General features: G+C 45.2%; 1 protein-coding gene across 4 annotated transcripts in view; it reads right to left on the reverse strand.

Moving 5' to 3' along the window:
- Frmpd1 (FERM and PDZ domain containing 1) overlaps positions 1-21,515 on the reverse strand; it is a 175,619-nt gene that overhangs the window by 22,110 nt on the left and 131,994 nt on the right. For all 4 annotated transcript variants that reach the window (XM_076935043.1, XM_076935042.1, XM_076935044.1 and 1 more), the window contains exons 3-7: positions 21,091-21,248; positions 20,251-20,353; positions 16,320-16,365; positions 8,047-8,154; positions 4,258-4,353 (exon numbers count right to left, since the gene is read on the reverse strand). In XM_076935043.1, coding sequence (XP_076791158.1) covers positions 4,258-4,353; positions 8,047-8,154; positions 16,320-16,365; positions 20,251-20,353; positions 21,091-21,248 — 511 coding nt within the window. The remainder of the gene's footprint in view (positions 1-4,257; positions 4,354-8,046; positions 8,155-16,319; positions 16,366-20,250; positions 20,354-21,090; positions 21,249-21,515) is intronic.

Below are 21,515 nucleotides of genomic sequence, written 5' to 3' on the forward strand. Positions count from 1 at the left end.
CTTCCCCTTGCCTCGAAAGCCCATATGCATCTCCTGTCTTGGCTGTCCTATGGAGCCTTCTGCCATCCAGCGGTCCTCCACCTTGCATCCAAAGGAGTTGTCACATAGCAGCCATGGGTCACACAGAACTCACTGCTGATTTTATCTTTAAATGTCATGAGAACAAAGCCACACACTACCCACTATGACAGGAAACTTGAAAGTGACTGGATGGCCCTCAAAACCTAAAATATTTTTTATCTGGTCTTTTATCTTGTAGATCTAAGCAGTGGTTCTCAACCTTCCTAATGCTACGACCCTTTATGGTGACCCCCCAACCATAAAATTATTTTGTCACTACTTCATAACTGTAATTTTGCTACTGTAATGGGTTGTAATGTAAATATCTAATATGCAAGAGATCTGATATGTGACCCTTGTAAAAGGGTCGGTCAACCACAAAGGGGTCGTGACCCACAGGTTGAGAACCACTGCTCTCGAGGCCCTCGGTTAAGCTTGCATCTGTGTTATTCTCCTTTGCTCAAGAACAGTCAAGCCTTTCCAAGGTTAACTGGCCAAAATTCAAATTCAACTTAATAGACACTCAAGTATCAAGTGTTAATGGAACCATTCCTTCCATAGTATCCCCTGCCCTCTTTTTAAAGAAGTAATGTCTCAGCCAGGCAGTGGTGCTGCATATATTTGATCCTAGCACTCAGAAGGCAGAAGTGAGTGGATCTCTTTGAGTTCAAGACCAGGCTGGTCTACAGAGCAAGTTCCAGCATAGCCAGGGCTACATAGAGAGACCCTGACTTGAAAGAGAAAGGGAACAGGGATCTCAGGACCGGAGAGATGGCTCCATGGTTAAGAGGTAACACTGTTCTTACAGAGGACCTGGGTTTGATTCCCAACATACAAATCAGACAGATCATCATAACCTCTTGTAACCTGAATGCGCAAGGGATCCAACACCTATGGTCTCCATGGGTAATTGTACTTGTGTGTACATACCTACACACAGGCAGACAAACACATACACATAATTATAAATAACGGAAAGAAATAGTTAAAAAAAGAAAAGAAGAAGAGTCTCACACTGTAGTCCAGACTAACTTTGAATTCATGATCCTCCTGCCTCAGCCTTGAGTGCTAGGATTACAGGTGTACAGCACCACACCCCACTTCCCACTTTGTTTCTGGTACTTCTGTCAGTGTGCCCTGTTCTCAAACATCTGGCAAACGTGCCCATCTCTGAGTGTTCGTTGGTCTTCTTCCCATGCCTGGAAGCGTCTTGATCCCACTCCCAATCCAATGCTATCAAACCTGTCCACTTTGCCAGGTCTGCCATGGCCCATTGTTTCCTAGAAGCCATACATCAACACTCAGCTAGAAGATCTCTCCCCTGAGCCTGCACGACATCATTTTTGTGGCCCTTTCCTAAACCTAAGCACATGGTACCTTGTCTCCCATCTCCAATGCCAACCCAATACCCCAGGCTTCCCAACAGGATAACCCCAAGCAAATGGTTTCTGTATTAGCAACATCCAAGTGACACAGACATGTCTGACCCACACGTGTCAGTAAATCAGTAAATGTTAATGGATCAAACGACATTTCCTTCAATCTAGAGTGCTTTTGTCTGTTTCTGTCTGGTTGGGGTACAGAGTCTGTCACCCCAGGCTGGCCTCAAGCTTGCTGTGTGGCTAATGGATGATCTTGAACTCCGCCTGCCACCTTTGGGAGCTGGTATCACAGGCATGTGCCACCACACCCAGTCCACACAGCTCTAGAGGCTGAACCTGAGGCTTCAGTCTGCCATAGCTCTGGTCCGAAAAACATTTTTTGATTTAAAACTCTTCCCATGGTGAGGGGTGGGAAGAAGTCCCAGGTGAGCTGAAGCGACTTTTCCTTTTTCCCTGACAGGATTGCTCTCCCTGTTATAAAGAGCTAAGAGATTTGATTTCTAAACTTTGGCCATTGCAGATAAGATCAGCCAGTTTTAGACTCGCTAAAGCCTCTGTTCACAGTCCTAACTCTATCTTCTTAATTCCCCTGCAACGTGAGCTTTTATTGTAAATCCCCTCAGGGGATTTCTGGCTGCCACTGAAGACTTACTTGCCCTCTTCCATTCTACTTTGATCAAAGACGACAGAAGTAGAACCCTGCCTGATTCACTCACAGAGCTTCCCTTCTGGGGCAGAATAATGGAGAAGAGGTAAGCCCCAGCCTGGAGCAAGCTTGATTATAAACCAGTGGATAACAGCACGTTGGGGACCTATTGGGCTTGTGTTCCTACCTACAAAGTGAAGATAATGTTAATCAAGGTTAAGGTTAAGGCTCCCAAGGTTAAGGAGATGTTAAATTAGATAGTATGAAAGGAAGTGCCCAGCAGAGTGGCTGGCGTGAACTAAACGCATCCAGTTCTCCCTCTTGTTCCTCCAATGGCATTGGAGCTTCCTAGGTTCTAAGGGGCTCTCTTTAGCTTCTCCTAAATTACACTAAGGTGGAAACAGGCAGGAAATTTGGAGCAGTTTGGAAATTGCCAAAGGGAGGTACCAGAGCGAAATTTTAGATATATGTCTATGCACATGTATGTATGCATGCATGCACTTACCATGTTGAGGCTTTCTCTTTTACTGTTGTAATGCTAAGTACTGGCCCCCAAGACCTGGAGTCAGCACATAGCCCCTGGGACCCTGCCCCAGAGTTAACTCTGATTAGTGAATAAAGATGCTGACAGTCAATATCTGGGCAGAAGAGACATAGGTGGGGTTGAGGTTTTTAGTGCTTGCAAGAGAGAGCACCAAAAGGAGGAGGAGAGAGGAAAGAAGTTGTGTCGGAATAGAAGGAGAGCCACCATGGGCTAAGGCCCAAGGAACGTGACCCAGAGGGCTGCCCAGTTGGGTTAAGAGCAGCCCAGATGGAGCATATAGTGATACCTTGGGGTTATTGAAAGTAGATTCTATAGTATGGAGGGTATGCAGCTTCCCACAGCATATTTAAACATATAAAGGTGTGTGTGTCTTTCATCTGGGAACATAAATGGTCTAAGGTGGGCAGAAACCCCTCGCTGGGATTTTTAATATTTATTACTACACTACCATGTGCAAATATGTGTGTCTTGGCTACTGTCTATAATGTTGTACTGCATCACCTCACCTCGTCCTCATCCTAAAGAGCTAGGCTCCTTATTTAATTGTCCATTGTATGTGTGTGTTCACGTGCTGTAGTCTTTTGTTTGTAAGATGGGGTCTGGGGTCTCTCTATGAAATCCCAGATGTCCTGGAACTCATATAGACCAGGCTGGCCTTGAACTCACAAAGCTGTTCCTGTCTCTGCCTCCTGAGTGCTGGGATTAAAGGTATGTGCCACCACACCCAGCCCTTTATGCCTTTTACATCTTAGAAACAACAGTTTGCTTCCTTACTGTGGCCTGTCTCTGACACCTCTTCTGTGCTCAGGAACAGCTAGAGTCATCTCTCCCATCTGGACAACATTGTCTGCCATTGGAGAGCCTCCATGGCTATCCCCCCTCCTAGGAGAGCAGCCTGTGGTCCCACTGCATGCTTTGCTGGATAATGCCCATTGTCCTGGTGTGCACCTCATCCTCTGCCTGCCTTTGTGGAAATCTTAGTTGCCCTCCACAGTGCTCAGGTGCACTTCCCTGCCTGGGCTGATGTGCTGGCATGAGAAAGATGCGTGTCTGTGGCACATGCACAACTTACTCATTCCATCTTTTGCCTCACTGCATCCTGCTCTAGACAACTGGAGTTTCTGGGATGCTCGCTCTCCTCTTCAAACGTGACTGATGGCTCTTACAGTCCTTTACCAGGCTCCATAACCCCTCTTTGAGAATCTCAAGTGAAGAGTTGATTATGTATAAGGACATACAAGGGCCTGGGCCTGTCCTCACATCCCGCCTTAGTGTTTAGTTAATTCGGTTTTGGGTAGCAGATGGAGGCAGAGGCAAGATGTTGGGAAGCCTGTGGTTAAGGATGAAGGCATAGGACATGTAGTGACCTTGGACAAGCCACTTTGCTGCTCTGAGTCCTGAGTCCCTCCCCAGCAGGAAGTGACATAAACAAATACTCCAGAGTGGCCCCCCAAACCATCTTATTGGGTGGTTATACAACCAAAGAATATAGTACAATGCATATCTGTTATGAGCATGCAGGCTGCGGTGGGCATGAGCCCATCAAGGCAGACAGAGGGCAAGCTGTCTGGTGGTCCACTGAGCAACTTTCCTATGACAAAAAGGTTCCGATTTATTTTTAATACCTTCACAGTTGTGTTTGCCTCAAACTTGAAAGCTTTGGTCTGTCCATTCTCGAGGTACACCTTGAGCACGTTGGGCATACAAAGCAGAGAGTTCCCCTGGAAAACACAAGAGCAGTGTTATACTACTGACACACTCTTCTGGCTCCTGGTATACCAATCCCTAGCTACCTGGCACACCAATCCTTAGCTGCCTGGCACTGCCAGTTTTGGAGAGCTAATTGCTGCCTTTTAGCGTTTGGGAATTTCTCCTGGGGGATAGGTTTGCTTTGTCTAGGAAAATGCATGGGAGCCTCTCAAATGTGATGGTTAGTAGGGAAGGAAGGGTGGGTCTAGCCCAGTCAGAGCACTATAGGAGCCTGTCACTGGCTCACAGCTGTTCACTGGTCTGTATCTACTGGCTGCCACCTTTAAGGGACACAATTTCCAAAATGATGTCTGGCTGGGTGGTGGAGCATGCCTTTAATCCCAGCACTTGGGAGCCAGAAGCAGATGGATCTCTGATTTATAGGCCAGCCTGATCTACACAGCGAGTTCCAGGACAGCCAGTGCTACACAGAGAAACCATGTTTTGAAAACCAAACAAACACTGTCTAGTATCTGTGCTTTTCACATGGGGCCTTTCCCTTCCTTAGACCCTTCCTTGTGGGGCTGGCATGGAAGGAGGGTGGAGTTAGCAGTGGAATGCTTCCTTAGAGCTCCCCCCACCCCATTTTATTGCTGTAGTTTTCTACAGTGAAACATCAGCAAAGGGCAGAGAGGGAAGTCCTGCACGTCCCTGAACCCACCCATCACCTCTAAGGGATGTAAGAGGTAGGGTTGGATACAGTGTTTTTATGTACGGAGGTAAGGGTCCTGGGTGCCCTTTTGTCACTGGACACAAGCTAAAGCCATCTGGGAAGAGGAACCTCAGTTGAGAAAATGCCTCCATCCAAATTGCCTGTAGACAAGTCTCTAGGGCATTTTTCTTGGTAAATGATCCATGTAGGAGGGATTAGCCCATCTCCCCCCACTTCTGCAGGTGGTCCTGAGGTGTATAGGACAACAGGCTTGGCAAGCCAGCAGAAGGAACTTGACAGTAAGCAGTGCTCCTCCATGGCCTCTGCTTCAGCTCCTGTCTCCAGGTTCCTGCCCTGGGTTTCTGCTCTGACTTCTCTCAGTGATGGAGTTGTAGATGGAAATCAACTCTTTCCTCTCCCAGTTTCATGGCATTTAATCATAGCAACAGAGGCTCTAACTAAGACATGCTCTAATACCAAATCACACTCAGCTAGCAAGTGGGATGTTATTTCAAGTTTCTGGCTCTGGCTCTGGATATATATATAAAATCTCATTTTGGATTTCCCACTTGGGGGTTTTTCTCCTTGGTACATTATAATTTGTGATTTACAAGGCTTAAAAAAATACAGCTTAACATCATATACCCCCCGTTTATTTTTCTTTAAAGCTTCTTTAATGTGTGTCTAAATTTGTACATAAATTTTAGAGACCTGAACAAACAGACTATGCACGATTCTATATTCTTTTATTTTTACCCATCATTTCATATATGATTTTATGTAGGCTTACTATTTATCATTGCAAAGGCTTTAACATATCATAAGGAACTGAAATAACCAGGTCTCTATTCTAGACACACAGCATCTTTCTAGCTTTTGGCTATTTAAAATACTGATACTACAGCTATCTTTATTATAAGCATCTCTTGCATTTAAATCTCTCTATATTCTAAATTTATACATGTGAGATGTCTGGGCCATATTTCGTGGGAGATATCAGTTTGCATCTTTTTCACCTCCCCCATGAGCTTAAGAACGGTTTTACAAAGCCCCAGGGATGCAGGACCGGAACCCTTCTCAGCACCCAGGCTCACATTTTTATTCCCCTGATTTGTGCTCATTCACTAATGAGCTGGCAGCTCACCAGCTTCATCACTTAGTAACAGTTTTCCTCTGTCTCTTTAACCGCGAGCCAAGCCAGACCCATTTCCAAACTGGGTTTTACTAGAATAATCTAGAGTGATGCACATCCTCAGAGCTGTCTTCTTCTCAGTTTTAAGGGAAGCTTGATCAGCTTTTAAATGCTTCTGAGGATGGAGCTGCAGGTCACAGTGGCAAGCACTCCTCTCCCTGGGTGGCTGGTGGCCTATTCTTGGAGCCCCAACCTGCAAGTTTCTCAGAGACAGACACTTTTGGGACACACTGTCCCCTAAACTGCCCATCTCCACCAAAACTCTTAACCAGTTCAGCAGCCTGTTTGGGTTTTAAAACTTGTCCTTCTCTTGGGTTTTCAGAACAGACACGAGGGGATGAGTGATGAGAGTCATTTCTAAAGTGACAGTCCTGGTTACCTGGTCCATACCTGTGGGGCTTTATACTTTCTGTCCCAAGTGGCTTCCCGTCCCCACTACTCAGCGTGTACACTGCTCTGCAATATGCAAGTCACCTGCTTCTTGGCCTTTTGGCTAAAATTAAGTGAATGCACATGTCAAATCTAAAGTTAATCTTCAGAGAGGCTCAATCCACTTTCACAAGTGTGGACACCCAAGAGATTCAAATCATTGCTGACAAGCAGCCTCCCAGGTTTACCCTGATTGATCAATGTATGAGACCTCCACTGGCCCCTTCCTGAACAAGCCTACTTTTTTCTCTCAGGTCTCAATGAAGACGTGCTCTGTCACTTAGCAGAGCAGAGAGAAAATAAAGGCTTTTATATGTGGACCAGGTGAACTGATTAAATCCTTTGTTTAAATGGCCAGAGTCCAACCCTTCAATTTCTCTGGATGACAAGAAGTTTTGACTTGAAAGTTTTAAAATCTAGTACTGATGGCTGGATTCAGAATGGCAAAAGTTACCAGCTATTTTATAACTTATGAGTAAATGTGTCTTTTATCAATAAATCTTTGTTAAAAACATCAATCTCAAGATAGGAAATGGCTCTGTGGTTAAGAAAGCTTGTTGTTCTGAGTTCAGTTCTCTGTACCCACAGGGTGCTTCTAACTTAACTCCAGCCTCAGGGGATCCAGTGCTCAGTTCTGGCTTTTGTGGCCCCCCTCCCCCACATACACACAGAGGCACACTGAGCATAGATACCAATACAGACACATACACGTAAATAAAAAATAAAAATAAACCTTAAAACAATCCATCAGAGGGCTCAAATTTCCCTTAACAGACATGTCTTTTCACAGCATTCTCCTGCCTTCTCCCATCAACCCTGGATCTTTCTATATCAAAAACGACTAGAGAGGATGTATGACCAGGAAAAAACAAAAGAAGTGATGTCACACATGTCCAGGCTCCTGCCTTTTCTTACTGTGTGATTTAATTCTTTTACTCTCTCTAAGCCTCTGTTTCTTCTTTTGTTACAATTCCTCTGCAGGATAGAAGGGCTAGGCACAGAAAAGTTTTAAAGTGGGCTCTTAACAGATATTAAATTAAAAAAGGAAAGAAATCCCAGCTACCACCACCATTATTTTAGCAACACAATACTATTTCCTTTTAAGGGAATAGTGAGCTCACTCATATTAAGAACTGGAATCTTCAGGCCTCTAACAGCAGGAGAGTGGAGCTGGTGGCTGAGCAGGCAGCCACACTCAGGACTTGTTCCTCATCCTTGGCTCAGGGCTCCCCCAGCTTCCCCTGTCCTGCAGAGGAAGCTCACTAAGCCTCTAGCAAGTGTCTGTCGCTCCCTCTGCATCTTTTCTGAAAATTCCAGAGTTGTGGCGAGGCACATGCTAGAAGACAGCTTGCCTACTTCAGCAAGAACTGCCATCTCTGGCTGCGGACGCACCTGGCTGTGGCCACTGACCAGCACCTCCTCAGCAAAGTGCACCTTCACAGGGTTGGTCTTCAGCCGAGCCCGCTTCTCTTCAGTCAAGAAGGATGACTTGGGGACTCCCTGAAAAATATTAACATACTTTGGAACAGCACATTCATAAAAGCATTTACTTCTTCTTACTTCTTTTTTAATTTTTTTGTTTATTTATTTATTATATGTAAGTACACTGTAGCTGTCTTCAGACACCCATATGAGGGCAGTAGATCTCATTACAGATGGTTGTGAGCCACCATGTGGTTGCTGGGATCTGAACTCATGACCTCCAGAAGAGCAGTCAGTGCTCTTAACCGTTGAGCCACCTCACCAGCCCTCTTCTTACTTCTTAAACACACACACAGACACACACATGACAGAAACACACAGACAAGACACATATACATAAATAAACACTAAAAATAACTATATGATCAGTCAGGCAGTGGTGGTGTAAGCCTTTAATCTCAGCACTTGGGAGGTAGAGGCAGGCAAATCTCTGAGTTCGAGGCCAGCCTGGTCTACAATGGGAGTTCCAGGCCAACCAGGGAAACACAGAGAAACCCTAACTGGAGAAAAACAAACAAAGAACCAACCAAATCCCTGCTCCCTGGTAACAAAACAAAACAAAACAGAACAGAACAAAACAGAAATCCTCCCCACACTGTTTGACTTTGGCTGTCTTTGAGCGTCTCTGATTTTCAGGCTTTCCATCCATACACTTGGGAGCTAGACAGAGCTCCCTGAAGTTTTGGTCTGTGTGCATTGTGACTGGTCTCTCTCGACTGTTGTCTCTTCCTCCAGAAGTAAAAAGACTCATATTAGCTGGTATGTTTAGATGGTAAACCCTTACACAGATCACATCAGGTCAAACTGTGACACACAAGTAGTGTCTTATATGAACAAGACCAACAGGGCGTGATCTTCCTGCCCAATAGGCTATTTCCCAGCTAGCATCCCACGTTCCCTTCAACACTGTAGCCAGTCTTTTAGGCCACATAGAAGAGTCCCAAGATGGTGTTCTAGGCCATGTTTTTGTTTTTTAATGATTTATTTATTTTACGTATGTAAGTTCATCATTTCTCTCTTCAGAGACATCAGAAGAGGGCATCAGACCTTATTGCAGATGGTTGTGAGCCACCATGTGGTTGCTGGGAATTGAACTCAGGACCTCTGGAAGAACAGTCAGTGCTCTTAACAGTCTGGAAGAACAGTCAGTGCTCTTAACCACTGAGCCATGTTCATGTTCTCTCCAACCCCTGGGCCATGTTCTATGTAGCCAAGGGAAGAGATCTCATAACAGCATTGGGGAACTTTCTGGAAGCCAAGTTCATGGACTTAGATATCAATACACCAGTGCGTGACGTACGTGAATCGAACAATAGCCCTGACATTTTAATAAGAAGAAATCGTGGTGTCACTTGGTATGACTGAGCATTCAACTGCGACTCACGACCTCAGAGACATAGCTTGCTTTCAGGCCATAGGAGTAACAAAAACTTGAGCATGAGAGGGAAGCATAGCTCCATTCTCATGAAGAAACTCTTGGTTTTCCAATATCAAAGAATAAATGAAATAGGAAAAGAAGAAGTTGAAATCCAAAGTTATGAGCTTAAGACTCTGATCCAGGGGAAATCTAGGGGTTCGAGGAACTGGAATATGCCACAGTTGGCACTGCCCAGGATCAGGGAAAGGAGACACATTTACAGACTACAGATGGCCAATATCAAGTTCTCAGCAACAAACACTGACAATTCAGAAAATACACACTGGAAAGCCTGTTGTTAATTCTTGGTAAAAATCTAAGAGATGAGCAGGGAGCTTTCAACATCGATCATTGGTGACTAAGGAGTCAGCAAGGACAAGTCAGAGTTCAGCCTTTTCTTTTGAAGACAGCATTCCAGATAGACAGACCAGGGTCCTGTAGACATGTCATTCTTGCAAACCATTTAGTAATCTCTCCCACAATCCCACTGTGGAGAAAGCTACAAGCAGAGCCAGTAGGTGGATTCAGCAATGGTTGATCTGCACTCGAAATAGTTCTGGTTCCTTTTTCTTTTTTTCTTTTTCTTTTTTTTTTTTTGTTTTTAGTTTTTCGAGACAGGGTTTCTCTGTTAGCCTTGGCTGTCCTGGAACTCACTCTGTAGACCAGGCTGGCCTTGAACTCAGAAATCCTCCTGCCTCTGCCTCCCAAGTGCTGGGATTAAAGGCATGCGCCACCACCTCCCAGCTTAATTTGTTTTTCAAGACAGGATTTCTTTGTGTAATCTTGGGTGTCCTGAACTAGCTGCCTGGTACTCAGAGATCCACCTGCCTTTGCTTCCTGAGTGCTAGGATTAAAGGTATGTACCACCACTGACTGGCCCTTTTTTCTCTTTTAAAATGTTAAAAAAAAAAAAAATTGCTTTTTTTTTTTTTTTTTTTTTTTTTTTTTTTTTTTTTTTTTTTTTTTTTTTGAGCTAGGCTTCTGAGAACCAAGGCTGGGAGCCAAGGTTGTCTTCGAATTCGTTATAAAGCAGAGGCTGACCTTGAACCTTGAACTCTGGATCTTCCTGTCCCACCATTGGAAGGATGGGATATATTTCATCTCCGGACCCAGAATTTAACTCCCTTAGAATAATCTCCTTTTTCTTTCTTTTCTCCCTCCTTCCCTCCCTCCTTTTCTTTCCTTTCGTTTGCTTTTTTTGAGACAGGATTTGTCTGTGTAGTACTGGCTTCTCGGGAACTTTCTTTGTAGACCAGGCTGGCCTCGAACTGCCTCTTGTCTTCCGAGTGCTTAATTAACGGCATGTGCCCACCACTGCCCGGATAAGATCCACTTTCCCTGGAAAGTAGCCATTGTCTCAAGCGGCTAGTCTCTGGTTCTTTTTCTCTTTTTCTTTTCCCATCCTTTTCTGGGCTGGGGATCAGACCCAGGGCCTCGTTCCTGTTAGACAAGGGAGCTGCCACTGAGCTAAGTAACTCAAGCTCCCTTTGGCTGAACCCTTATTGCTGATATTTGGCAATGCCTCAGATGAAGGCAGAGGAAGAATTTATATAGGCAGAACTGTAAGAGGTCATCAGGTCCCAAGCAACCGATGCTGAATGAGATCCTTGAGAAGCAGGAGAAGCTCTGAGTCAAAGGCTGGGAAAGCCAAGAACAAGTCTAAGGGGGCACAGAGGGGCCGGCTGTCAACACAGCACAGGCAGTGTTCATAGCAGTAGGCAGCCAGCACCACTCTAAAGACTCAGGAGATGGAGCAACAGGGGCAGAGCAGAAGAGAGACACAGAGAGTAGGAACCTACAGAGCCAATCACTGTTTCTCATGCTAGGGAGGGCAACCCCCCTAAGCATCAGGCCAAGGGCTGAAACGTTAAAGAAGATTAGCTGGCTAAGAACTGGAAGGGAAGGAGCTCCGAGAAGAGGAGGCTCCTCGACAAGAAAGGAGGCTGATTATAGCTGGCAACTGTACAAATAAGCCTTTCAGCCTCAGGACTGTAAAAGCACAGCAAGCCAGAACACCCGGCCAAACTACATGACCTGACATGGATTAATAGGAAGAGTGACTCTGAGGATTAAAAAAAAAAAAAAATCAATTGGATGAGCACAGGATGGGGGACTCAGCTTGGAAGCTATTCATTTGAAACCAGTTCAGTATTTCACTGACCACAAGTATCATCCAAGCCAACACTGTCACTGGCCTGCCAAATGGGAATCCAACCCTGAGCTCCACCAGCATTTTTGGTGCACTCTTTGGCTATTGGTGGAAGTGTGGACCTTTCCGGATGTCACCATTTGCAAAGGTCACTGAAATTGTAGTCCATCCAGATACCCATCAGCAGAGTGAGAAGTATTAGGAGTAACTATTCAGCTTGAAGCCAGGAAAGCCATATAGCCAGATCTCAGGGTAGCTGTCTCAGACAAGGTAGGCTATTTTGAACTAGCAGTCACTGGGAGTTACAAGGAAATAGGGTCTGTCACTCCTGGAACCATGGAACTGGCTGCTTTGAGAACTCCATTGTCTGTCATGGACAAGCCCAACTGATGGGCCCCATGGCAGCCTCTGTGCTTTAATATCTGCATGCCAGCACTGCAAACCAGGCTCCCTAACATCTGTAACATGCTACAAACTACTTCCGCAAGTGCACTGATCTTTTTTAAAGGAACAATTTGGAGGATATGAACTACCATTTATCCTAGGACTTCTGGGATCTTCCTGGGTTCACTGATAAAACGTGTGTCTTTGTTGTAGAGTTAGCACTTAAAAGTATTAGGGTAGAAAAATTTCCAGGTCAACAGAATGGAATCTCTGGCTAAGTTCCCCTAAGTTCCAGTTGGGCTGGTTCAATCTGTCTGGCTAAGAGACACCCAGGGAAGTAGGGGGTGGAGAGATTAGGGGGCTCACCCCAAGCCACACTAACAAGGTAGGTAGAATCATTAGTTCTTTAATGAGATACTGTCCCCCCTCTCCCCCCACCAGGATCCTCTCCCCTAGTGCAGCAGCTCACTGGAGGCAGCCTTGGGAGGGTGGGAGATCTGCCCACTTCTCTGAATTATTAAGATGAGCATTGTTTTCCTTTTCTCCTTTCTAAGCATCTTTCTCTAACACCTTGGCCTTCCCTGGGCGTTCCAGGTTCTCTTACTCTTTCTAGAAAGCCTCCCAACCTGCCACGGCGCTGGTTGCCAGCCTCCATGCCAGCTTTGTTGGCATGACTTCCTCTTCTGTCCTCCGTACTCCTCTCCTAGACAGGCTGAGCTTTACAACCTGCTTGGCCCAGGGCTTGGCTTTTAAACTCTATTAAAACTGTTCTTGGGCTTCCAACAGAGTCCATTCTTAAATTCTTTTATTAATGAAACTAAGAACTCCAAAGGGGACTCCCCTTTATGAAAAGAATCTTTAAAAAATGGCTAGTTGAAAAACTATCTCATATTTCTGCAGTACCCTTGCCAGTGGTGACTCAGTGTCACTTCCTGAAAATGGCAGGGTGCATGGAGGTCAAACGGCATCATTGGAACCTGACTCCCTGGAAATAAACCCATCCCCCCTGAACTGGGTGCTACACAGTGAGCATCTGTGATCTGCAAAGGTGGGGATAATGAGTCTATTCTGCTTTTTACGATTTCCTTCTGGTGAAAATTATGCAACATATTAATTGTTAGTATAATATTAAAATAATTAATATAATTGATGAAAAATGCAGACTTGGGGCCTAGGCAATGGCTCAGTGGTTAAGAGTCGGTTCTGGCCCGCGTCTCGGTATTGCACGTCTTTAATCCCTCAGTGCTCAGAAGATGGAGGCAGACAGATTTCTTTGAGTTTGAATCCAGCATGGTCTATATAGTGAGTTCCAGGACAGCCAGGGCTACATAGTAGGACTTTGTCTCAGAAAAACAACAACGAAAGACTCTGTGCTGCTCTTCCAGAGAACCTGAACTCTATTCCCAGCACCCACGTCAGGTGGCTTAAATTGCCTGTAACTCTAGCTCCCAATAATCTGACCCCTCCTTCCAGCTCTGTTGGGCACTGCATTCATGTACACACACACACACACACACACACACACGCACACACGCACGCACGCACGCACACACATGTAATTTAAGAAAAATAAACAATTTTTTTAAAAAATGCAAATTTGAGCCAGGATGATTTTTCCATAAAATTCTGTGTCCTAGAAAGATAGCCATTAATGTCTAAGCTTTGGATTTTATAATTCCCAATCTGTTTCAGTTATATTCGGATTCCAGGAATCTACCATAACCACAGCAACACCAAGCTTCCTTGGTGAAGCAAGCCATGTCTCACGCTGCAGTAATGTCTGTAAAATGCTTTGGGACACTTCTGGAAGAGGCCTATCTATGGTCAGGGCATTTCTCAGGGGTCCTGGTGGGCTTCTCTGTGGGTCCTCCTGGGTGTGGTGCTCACGTTTCTGCCAGGAAAGCTTGATATTGGAACACAGACTTTTTTTTTCCTCCCCTGCTTTCCAATTTCTAAGCCACACAGCCACATGCCATTTTCTGCCTCACAGCACCAAGTGCTTTATTTTGTCCATTTCATGAACTGCTGCGGGAAACCCCCACCTAATTAAGATTAAGATGTTTCCCATTGAGATGATAATAAGCTAAATAAAAGAAAGGCTTGCCACCTGCACTGTTATTTACACTGATTAGCTCTCTCTATTTTTTACATCGGGTTCACATTATTTCATAGACAAACTCCGGCTAGAATAAAAAAAGGCCTCCACTTAGCCTGCATAGAACATTCAGCCTGTCATATTTATAGCAAACATTTTAATTCTAATTGGGTGACTTCCCCCTACTGTTCCCAAGAAGTAAAAATAAAACACTTGTTGAACGGGGAGAAGAGACTAGTTCTTTGTTTATGGAGTGTTGAGACCACAGAAATGTCACGCTTTCATGCAATTTAAGGGCCATTTCTTCCACTGTGCTTCTTTCTATGGCTGCCGGCACAGGAAACCTTCAAGAGCCAGTGGTCTGACAGTTGTCCATATTGTTTGTATTTTATTTTTATTTCTTTAAAAATTTTTAAATTACATTGTTTTGTGTGCACTCATGTTTCCAAGTGTGCGTGCGTGCATGCGTGCGTGCGTGTGTGTGTGTCTGTGTGTGTCTGTGTGTGTCTGTGTGTGTCTGTGTGTGTGAGTGTAGTGACAATCACATGTCACTCGGCCTGCATGGAGGTCAGAAGGCAACATGGAGGAGCTGGTTCTTTCCTTCCAGTGTTCACTGTCTAGGTCCCAGGCATTGCATTCAGGCCACTAGCATGCAGCAATACAAATTCTACGACACCATATGGTATGTGTAAGCTTGCCTGTATCGCAAGTACTTAAAACCGGTGAAGGCTGACACACAGAACTACAGTACCAGCTCCCAGGAGCCTGAGGCAGAATTCACTATAAGAGGTAGATTTTGATTCGTATTATTCTCCTTAATCATTTTAGTTGATTGTTTTGGTTTATTGAGGCAAGATCTCATATAGCCCAGGCTGGCCTTCATCTGGCTAAGTGGCTGGGCCTAGCCTTGAAGTTCTAATCCTTCTGCCCCTGCCTGACCATTTCCTGCATCCCCATCTTCCTAGTTCTAGTTTTTTCCAACTTCTTTTCACCAAATACTTAACTGATTTCCTTTTTAACTAGTAGAAATAGTTAAGATTATCAATTTTACTGATTACAGCTTCACTACATAGTAATTTTGTTGTTTTTGTTGTTGTTTCCATGTGGCCCTGGCTATCCTAGAACTCCCAATGTAGACCAGGCTGGCCTCAAATTCACAGATTCTTCTTCCTCTGGGATTAAATGCCTGTGCCACTACACACAGCTTAGTTTTTATGTAAATTCACTCAGTAAAAGAAACCTTTAATTTTTTTCTTTTGTGTATTTTTTAATAGGATCGCATATATAGCCTAAGGTAGTCTTGGGCTTGCTCTGTAGCCCAGGTTGGCCTCAAACATTTGATCCTCCTGAGAGCTGGGATTTTAAGTGTAGCCACCATACCAGACCTATATGCTTTTTTTTCTTTCTTTTTTTTTTTTTTTTTTTTTTTTTCTTTTGAATTCAGGAGTGGTTTGATTTTCTTGGTAATCTAGTATGTGGTCATTCACGTTAGATTATTAGATTATTAAATATGTTATTAAAATTCCTTATGATACTTCCACTTCCTTTTTTTTTTTTTTTTGATCTATGTTTAGTCAATTTCTCAGAATGTGAATTTTTCCTTGGTCAGTTTGCTCTCGATCCCACGAGTTTCCCTGTACCTGTGTCCAGGGCCCCTTTCATGGTCCAGGACTGCCATTTTCTGGCTCATCACACTTTCATCCCTGCCTTGTGGTTAGCCTCAGCTGATAAAACTGTCACACCCGGCACTTTGGTGCTTTGAATGACCCATCAGATGAGAGAATTACTGTCACCTGCCATTTTACCCAGTGAAAACTTGAAGAAGAGACTTCTCCAAAGTCATTCACCCAAGCTTGTCTTGGAGCTCCCTGTTTGATGTCCCCTCCATCAGCACACTGCCCATCACAGATGGTCTCCTCCCCCGAACAGCAGGTCCCCAAGGCCTGGACCACATATTTCCTCCACAGTGCCTATGGCCTGAAGGGTTTCAGGCCCCGCTGGCTGACTAGCCATCCACTGCCTGGTAGCTGCCACCCTCTGCCCTCTGCCCTATTGTCTAAGGGATATCTTCAAGGAGCATCAGAATCTTAGGATCAGGGAGAGTGAAACTAACATATAGAACAAAAAGAGAGGTTTACCGATGTACAGCGGACAACTGTAATTGAAAGGGCAGCTTCCGTTTCCCTGAAAAACAGAAAAGGACAGGATGATTCAATCATTTGTGTGTGCGTGCATCTGTGTCTGTGTGCACCTGTGTGTCTACGTCTGTGTGTGTATCTGTGTGTATGTCTGTGAGTGTCTGTGTGTGGTGACTATGATAAACCCTACTCTTTAGAAAGGCTTCTCCATCTCAGTGCTCCTTCTTTCTGGATGCCTGCCTCTGCCATCTGTCTACTCCTCTCAAGGCTCTTCTTCCTTTAGTGTCACACGGGAGAAAACTCATGCAGTGGATATTGGCCAGTATTGAGTATGTGATTTTGTGTGTGTGCATTTTGTTTTTTGTTTTTGCACAGTGACAACACAGATAATCTAGCCTCCTATTTCAAAACATACAGGCTAAACTCTGCTCAGGCGATAGCACCTATCAGATAAGAGCCAACCAGTCTGTAGTGTCTGGGCACACACAGTCACTGCAGGGAGCCCAGGCATGCAATCAAGATACCGAAGAGACACTTCTGTTTGAAAGTATTGTGGAGATTTCAAAGGTGATCTGACAGGTAACTGTCACACCTCCACTTTCTTTTAAAAGGGACCAGGAAGGAGCTCCATTCCCCACCCCCACCCCCTTGCCATGCCTACAAAAGAAGCAGTTTGAAGCTTTCACTTGACTTCTTCAATTTAAACATTTAGGTCATTGGAAGGGGTACATCATCCCCATCCAATGGTTAAGCTCAAGTTGAGGGTTACCACTGTCTGCAGGTTGCCTTTGCTCTAGTTCATGTGAGCACACGCCTTTTCAGAGGTAAGTCACAAAGAATCCAAGCTCCCAGTGCTGTACAATGGATACTGGGCCTCAGATACCTTTGGAGAAATTAGAGGCAGATTTTGTTGTTATAATTGTCAGGTTATTCTGGATTTTTTTGTCTGTCTGTCTATGTCTGTTTGTCTGTCTGTTTACCCTTTTCAACAAAAATGAATGAAAAAATATGCCTTGCTTTCAGACCCAGGACATCAAGCTTCAAAAGCAGTCCATGCGGAGATGCACACAAGCACAGGAGCAGAGTCACAGGCACACCCATCCTGGCCACCCTTCTCTGGGAGAATGACACTGGATCTTGCTATATTGGCACCCAGGACCCTCCATAATTTGGGATTTTACCTCCCAGAATGTTTCTTTTCTTTTTAAAAAAAATTTCTTTGTCTATTTTATGTACATGAATACACTGTAGCTGTCTTCAGACACATCAGAAGAGGGCATCAGATCCTATCACAGATGGTTGTGGTTGCTGGGAATTGAACTCAGGACCTCTGGAAGAGCAGTCAGTGCTCTTAACCGCTGAGCCATCTCTCCAGCTCCCATTATGTTTCTTAGGGCAAAGGGAAGTGTTCAGCACACCTCTCCCCCCATCCCTGTCCAAGTTCATTAACTTACCTAGAGCATCACCCAGTTCTACTTGGCAGGAAAGGTCCTGCCCCAGGGGATGCACAGCGCTTGCCTAGCAAGCATAAAGCCCTGGATTTGATCCCCAGTATTACGTGGTCTGGGTGTGGTGACACACACCTGCCTCCTAGTATAGGAGAGGTGGGGGCAGGAAGATGGAAAGTTCAAGGTCATGAGTTTGAGGCTGGCCTGGGTACATGAGACACAGCCTCATAAATAAATAAATAAATAAATAAATAAATAAATAAATAAATAAATGAAAAGGGTGCAACTGAAATATTTCTGGACTCTTCTCAGCTTTATCAAATTGCAACTTCCTCCTAAGCTGGGAGTCCCCTGTGTTTGCAGCATGGCTTCTCAGCTCCACCTACCGCTGACCCTGCCCATCCTCCTTTTGGAAGGGTGTGTACCACACTGATCTGCACAGGCTTGCAAGTGGCTGGGGAGCGATTGCCTCTGCCTCCCAGGGTTCCTTGCCCAGACTAGATGCTCAGTGAGCAGACAGGGGCCAAGTGTTACCTAAACACCCAGTTCTAGACTGTGGCTTAAAGTTATAAATACATATGTTGATCCCTTGGAGTTTAAGACTGACAGAAGTATTAGTAGCACTTAAAAAAAAATCTGTTGGGAATGATCCTCTTTGGGAAAACAGCCCAATAACCTAGAAAGCAAACTTTGAGGTTTTTATACTTACTTTTAAATAAAATCATCAAATCCTTTCCTGTCTGCTCCACTGATTCAATTACACCTCTGGCATTCCTGAAGCAATATCGGGTTTGGCTTCATAGATTCTCTGTGAGTCTTAACTTGAACTGACTGTCTCCACAGTAGGACTGTGCTCCCTGAGGGTGGACATGGGTTCTGCATCTTCGGTTCCTCCTTCTCCGGCTTGTGGATGTTACCTATTACTGCTGCCTTAGATACGCTCACTGATGAGCCTACCGACCCAAAGCCAGGCCAGCCAGCTCACAGAAAGCACATGCTAATCTCACCAAACCCCGCTTCTCATTTCTATGAGTATCAAAGTCCTAATGCAGTGCTGAGTGGAAATTTAAAAGCCCGAGGCTGCACGTGTCCTGATGTATGCGGAGAGCCTTTCCCTACCCCAGCACCTTTAAAGGAGGGTGGCCGATTCTCAGTGCTACATATTCTCTTATATTATGAAATATCCTCTGCACGTGTGCCTTGCTCTTTCTTGGGAAGGTCCAGGGAGACAGGGAAGCATTCGTGTAAATCACAACGATACCACAGAAAGCTGTAGGTCCCACATCACCAAACCACATGTATGCCAGTCAGGCCGTAATAGAACATTCAAGAAGACGGTGACAGGATTAAAGACAAACACTGGTGTCTATTTACTTCAAGCTTTGTCCTATGCTACCGTCAGTCCACCCAGGGTAGGGCCTATGGAGTACCCAGCAGTACACTCACTCCCTACAGTGCTCAGCCTGGGGTTTTAGGCAAAGTAGAGGTTTGATAAACATAAATTCTATGCCTGCCGAAGTTCTATAGGCGGGAGGAAGAGAGTGAACCATACTTGTAAAGATAACTTTTATCCACCTGATACAATTACTGTCTCCAAGGCTTACTACCTCAATCTACTAACCTAGGCTCAGTCCTGGAAGCTTCTAGCCTCCATACCGTCTAACCTAGGCCTACCTACACATTTTCAGCCTCTGAGACTTACTGCTGAGCAAGCGCACCCTTCCTAGTTCTTCCTGAGCTCGGACTGTCTGCTTCAACTCAGCTGTCTGGCTCAAAACTCCTCTCCAAGATGACCGATTCAATCTGGCTTCTTTCAGATTTTGACTGAATTGCTCTGCTTGGCCTCATGCTAATTTTGGCACTATGTTCTAATCCTTTTGGATCCTTCTTATTCTCTGGCTCGTTCTGCTTTCACCTGTGGCTAGCCTGTTCTCTCTTTGCAAGCTGTCTCTGTACGACTCCTCCTTCTCCTCTCCCTCGGTGTGACTCCCTCTCATGTTGCCTCTCTTTCTTCTCTCCTCATGAGTGTTGTGCAGATTCTCCTCTGTCAAATCTTTCTCTGATTCATCACTTCGTCTGCCACTCAATTAGACATCACTTTCAAACATGGGTGCTTCCTTCTACAAACTAACTTTACCTTCATTGTTTGGATGAAAGGTGTGAACTAAGGTCATGTCTGTATTCCAGTCAGAGGGATTAAAGGTGCTAAGGGCTGAGCCACATCATAACTAGAAACAGTTTTGTTTTGTTTTTTAGTAAATAACACAATCTCCGGTAGGGTTCACGGTGTGGTATTTATCCTGCAACAGTGCCGGGTAGAAGACAGCAGATCATAGTACTGTCATAGCCAAAATGCCACCTTCTGAGATAGCTGGAACTGTTCTGGTGCTTTAAAGGGGACAGACCAGCCACAGCATTCCTGTGGCTCCACTTTGCTCTTCAATCACCCGAGTGGCTCTGGATGCTGTAGGACAGGTGAGTACCTGAGAATATCAACCGCTCGTTCACAGGAAAGGTCTTCAGCCGGCTCATTGTTCATTTGGAGAATCTGATCACCGGGGAAAAGCTTGCCATGAGCAGAGCCGCCTGTTGGAGAGAAAACAGGTAACTGCTCAGGCCAGGAGGGTGAGCTGCCACCAGTCACAGTGCAGCGTAGGTCCCAGGGGCACTGGCTCATAGAAAGCATAGTTTTTCTCATTGTGAGCCACAGGAAAGGTACCTATTTCCCATCAGTTTCAAGAGATGGTGGAGACTGGCCACAGAAAGAAAAAGGAACAGAACGGTCCAAACTATCAGAGCTGGCCAAGGAATTGAGCGTGTGTACATTCTTACATATACAAACGGAAGTTAAGTTAATGTATTTTAACCAGCATCAAACCTAACACCAATACACAGCTCAAGCATGAAAACAAAGGCTCTCTCAGCCTGCTCCTCTTCCCTGGGGCACAGCCTTATTTCACAGAGACTTAGTGAAAACAGATCAATCTATTATTCTCCCAGCAGACACTTGCCAGCCAGGACGTGCATGAGTCAAAGAGGAGGGCCAGCTTATACCTTCCCTACCCCACACAGGCGTGGAAGGCACAGAGTGTGGAGCCCTGGCCAAGGCCAGTGGGAGTCTTGGGCTCAGAGTGGCGAGTGTTTCTGGGGCCACTCAAGGAAGACGAAGAGCCCTAGAACAAGGTCAGAATTTCTCAGCTTCCCAGGTAGCACTTTCTGCCTTTTCTTACAGGCCAGAGAGGATTGGGGGGGCAGGGTGGGGAGAAGCCCAACTACTTTCCCTAAGAGGAAAGATCCTTTCCTGTTTTCCCATCAGCCCATACCTGCTGTGACAGCCACCACTGTGAGGGGAAGAGTCTCAGAAATGTGGAATCCATAGTTCTGGAGGAGGACATCTTTGTCCAGTGTCACGGTGTGCCTCACTGGTATGAGGCCCTGGGCTGGGGTCCTGGGTGGCCCATCAGCTGCAGCGACTTTAGCCCTAGAAGAGAAGGAGTCGATGGTAAAACAAATAAACAGAACTTCAAAAGATGGCTACCATCTGAGTCAGCCCAAAGATGACAGAGAAAAATCTGAGGCCAAGTAGAAGCCAGGCTTTTTCTTTCAGTGCTTTGCTTGTGGCAGGCAAGAGCTCTGCCTGCGAGCTAAATCTTCAGCCCTTCGTGTTTGGAGATAAGCTGTGGTTACACAGCCCAGGCTGGCCTCACTCTGACGTCTTTCTGCCTCTGTCTTAAGTGTTATGTGAGAT

Source organism: Arvicanthis niloticus, chromosome 5, assembly GCF_011762505.2.
Source record: "Arvicanthis niloticus isolate mArvNil1 chromosome 5, mArvNil1.pat.X, whole genome shotgun sequence".
In the NCBI taxonomy this organism is placed as follows: Eukaryota; Metazoa; Chordata; class Mammalia; order Rodentia; family Muridae; genus Arvicanthis; species Arvicanthis niloticus.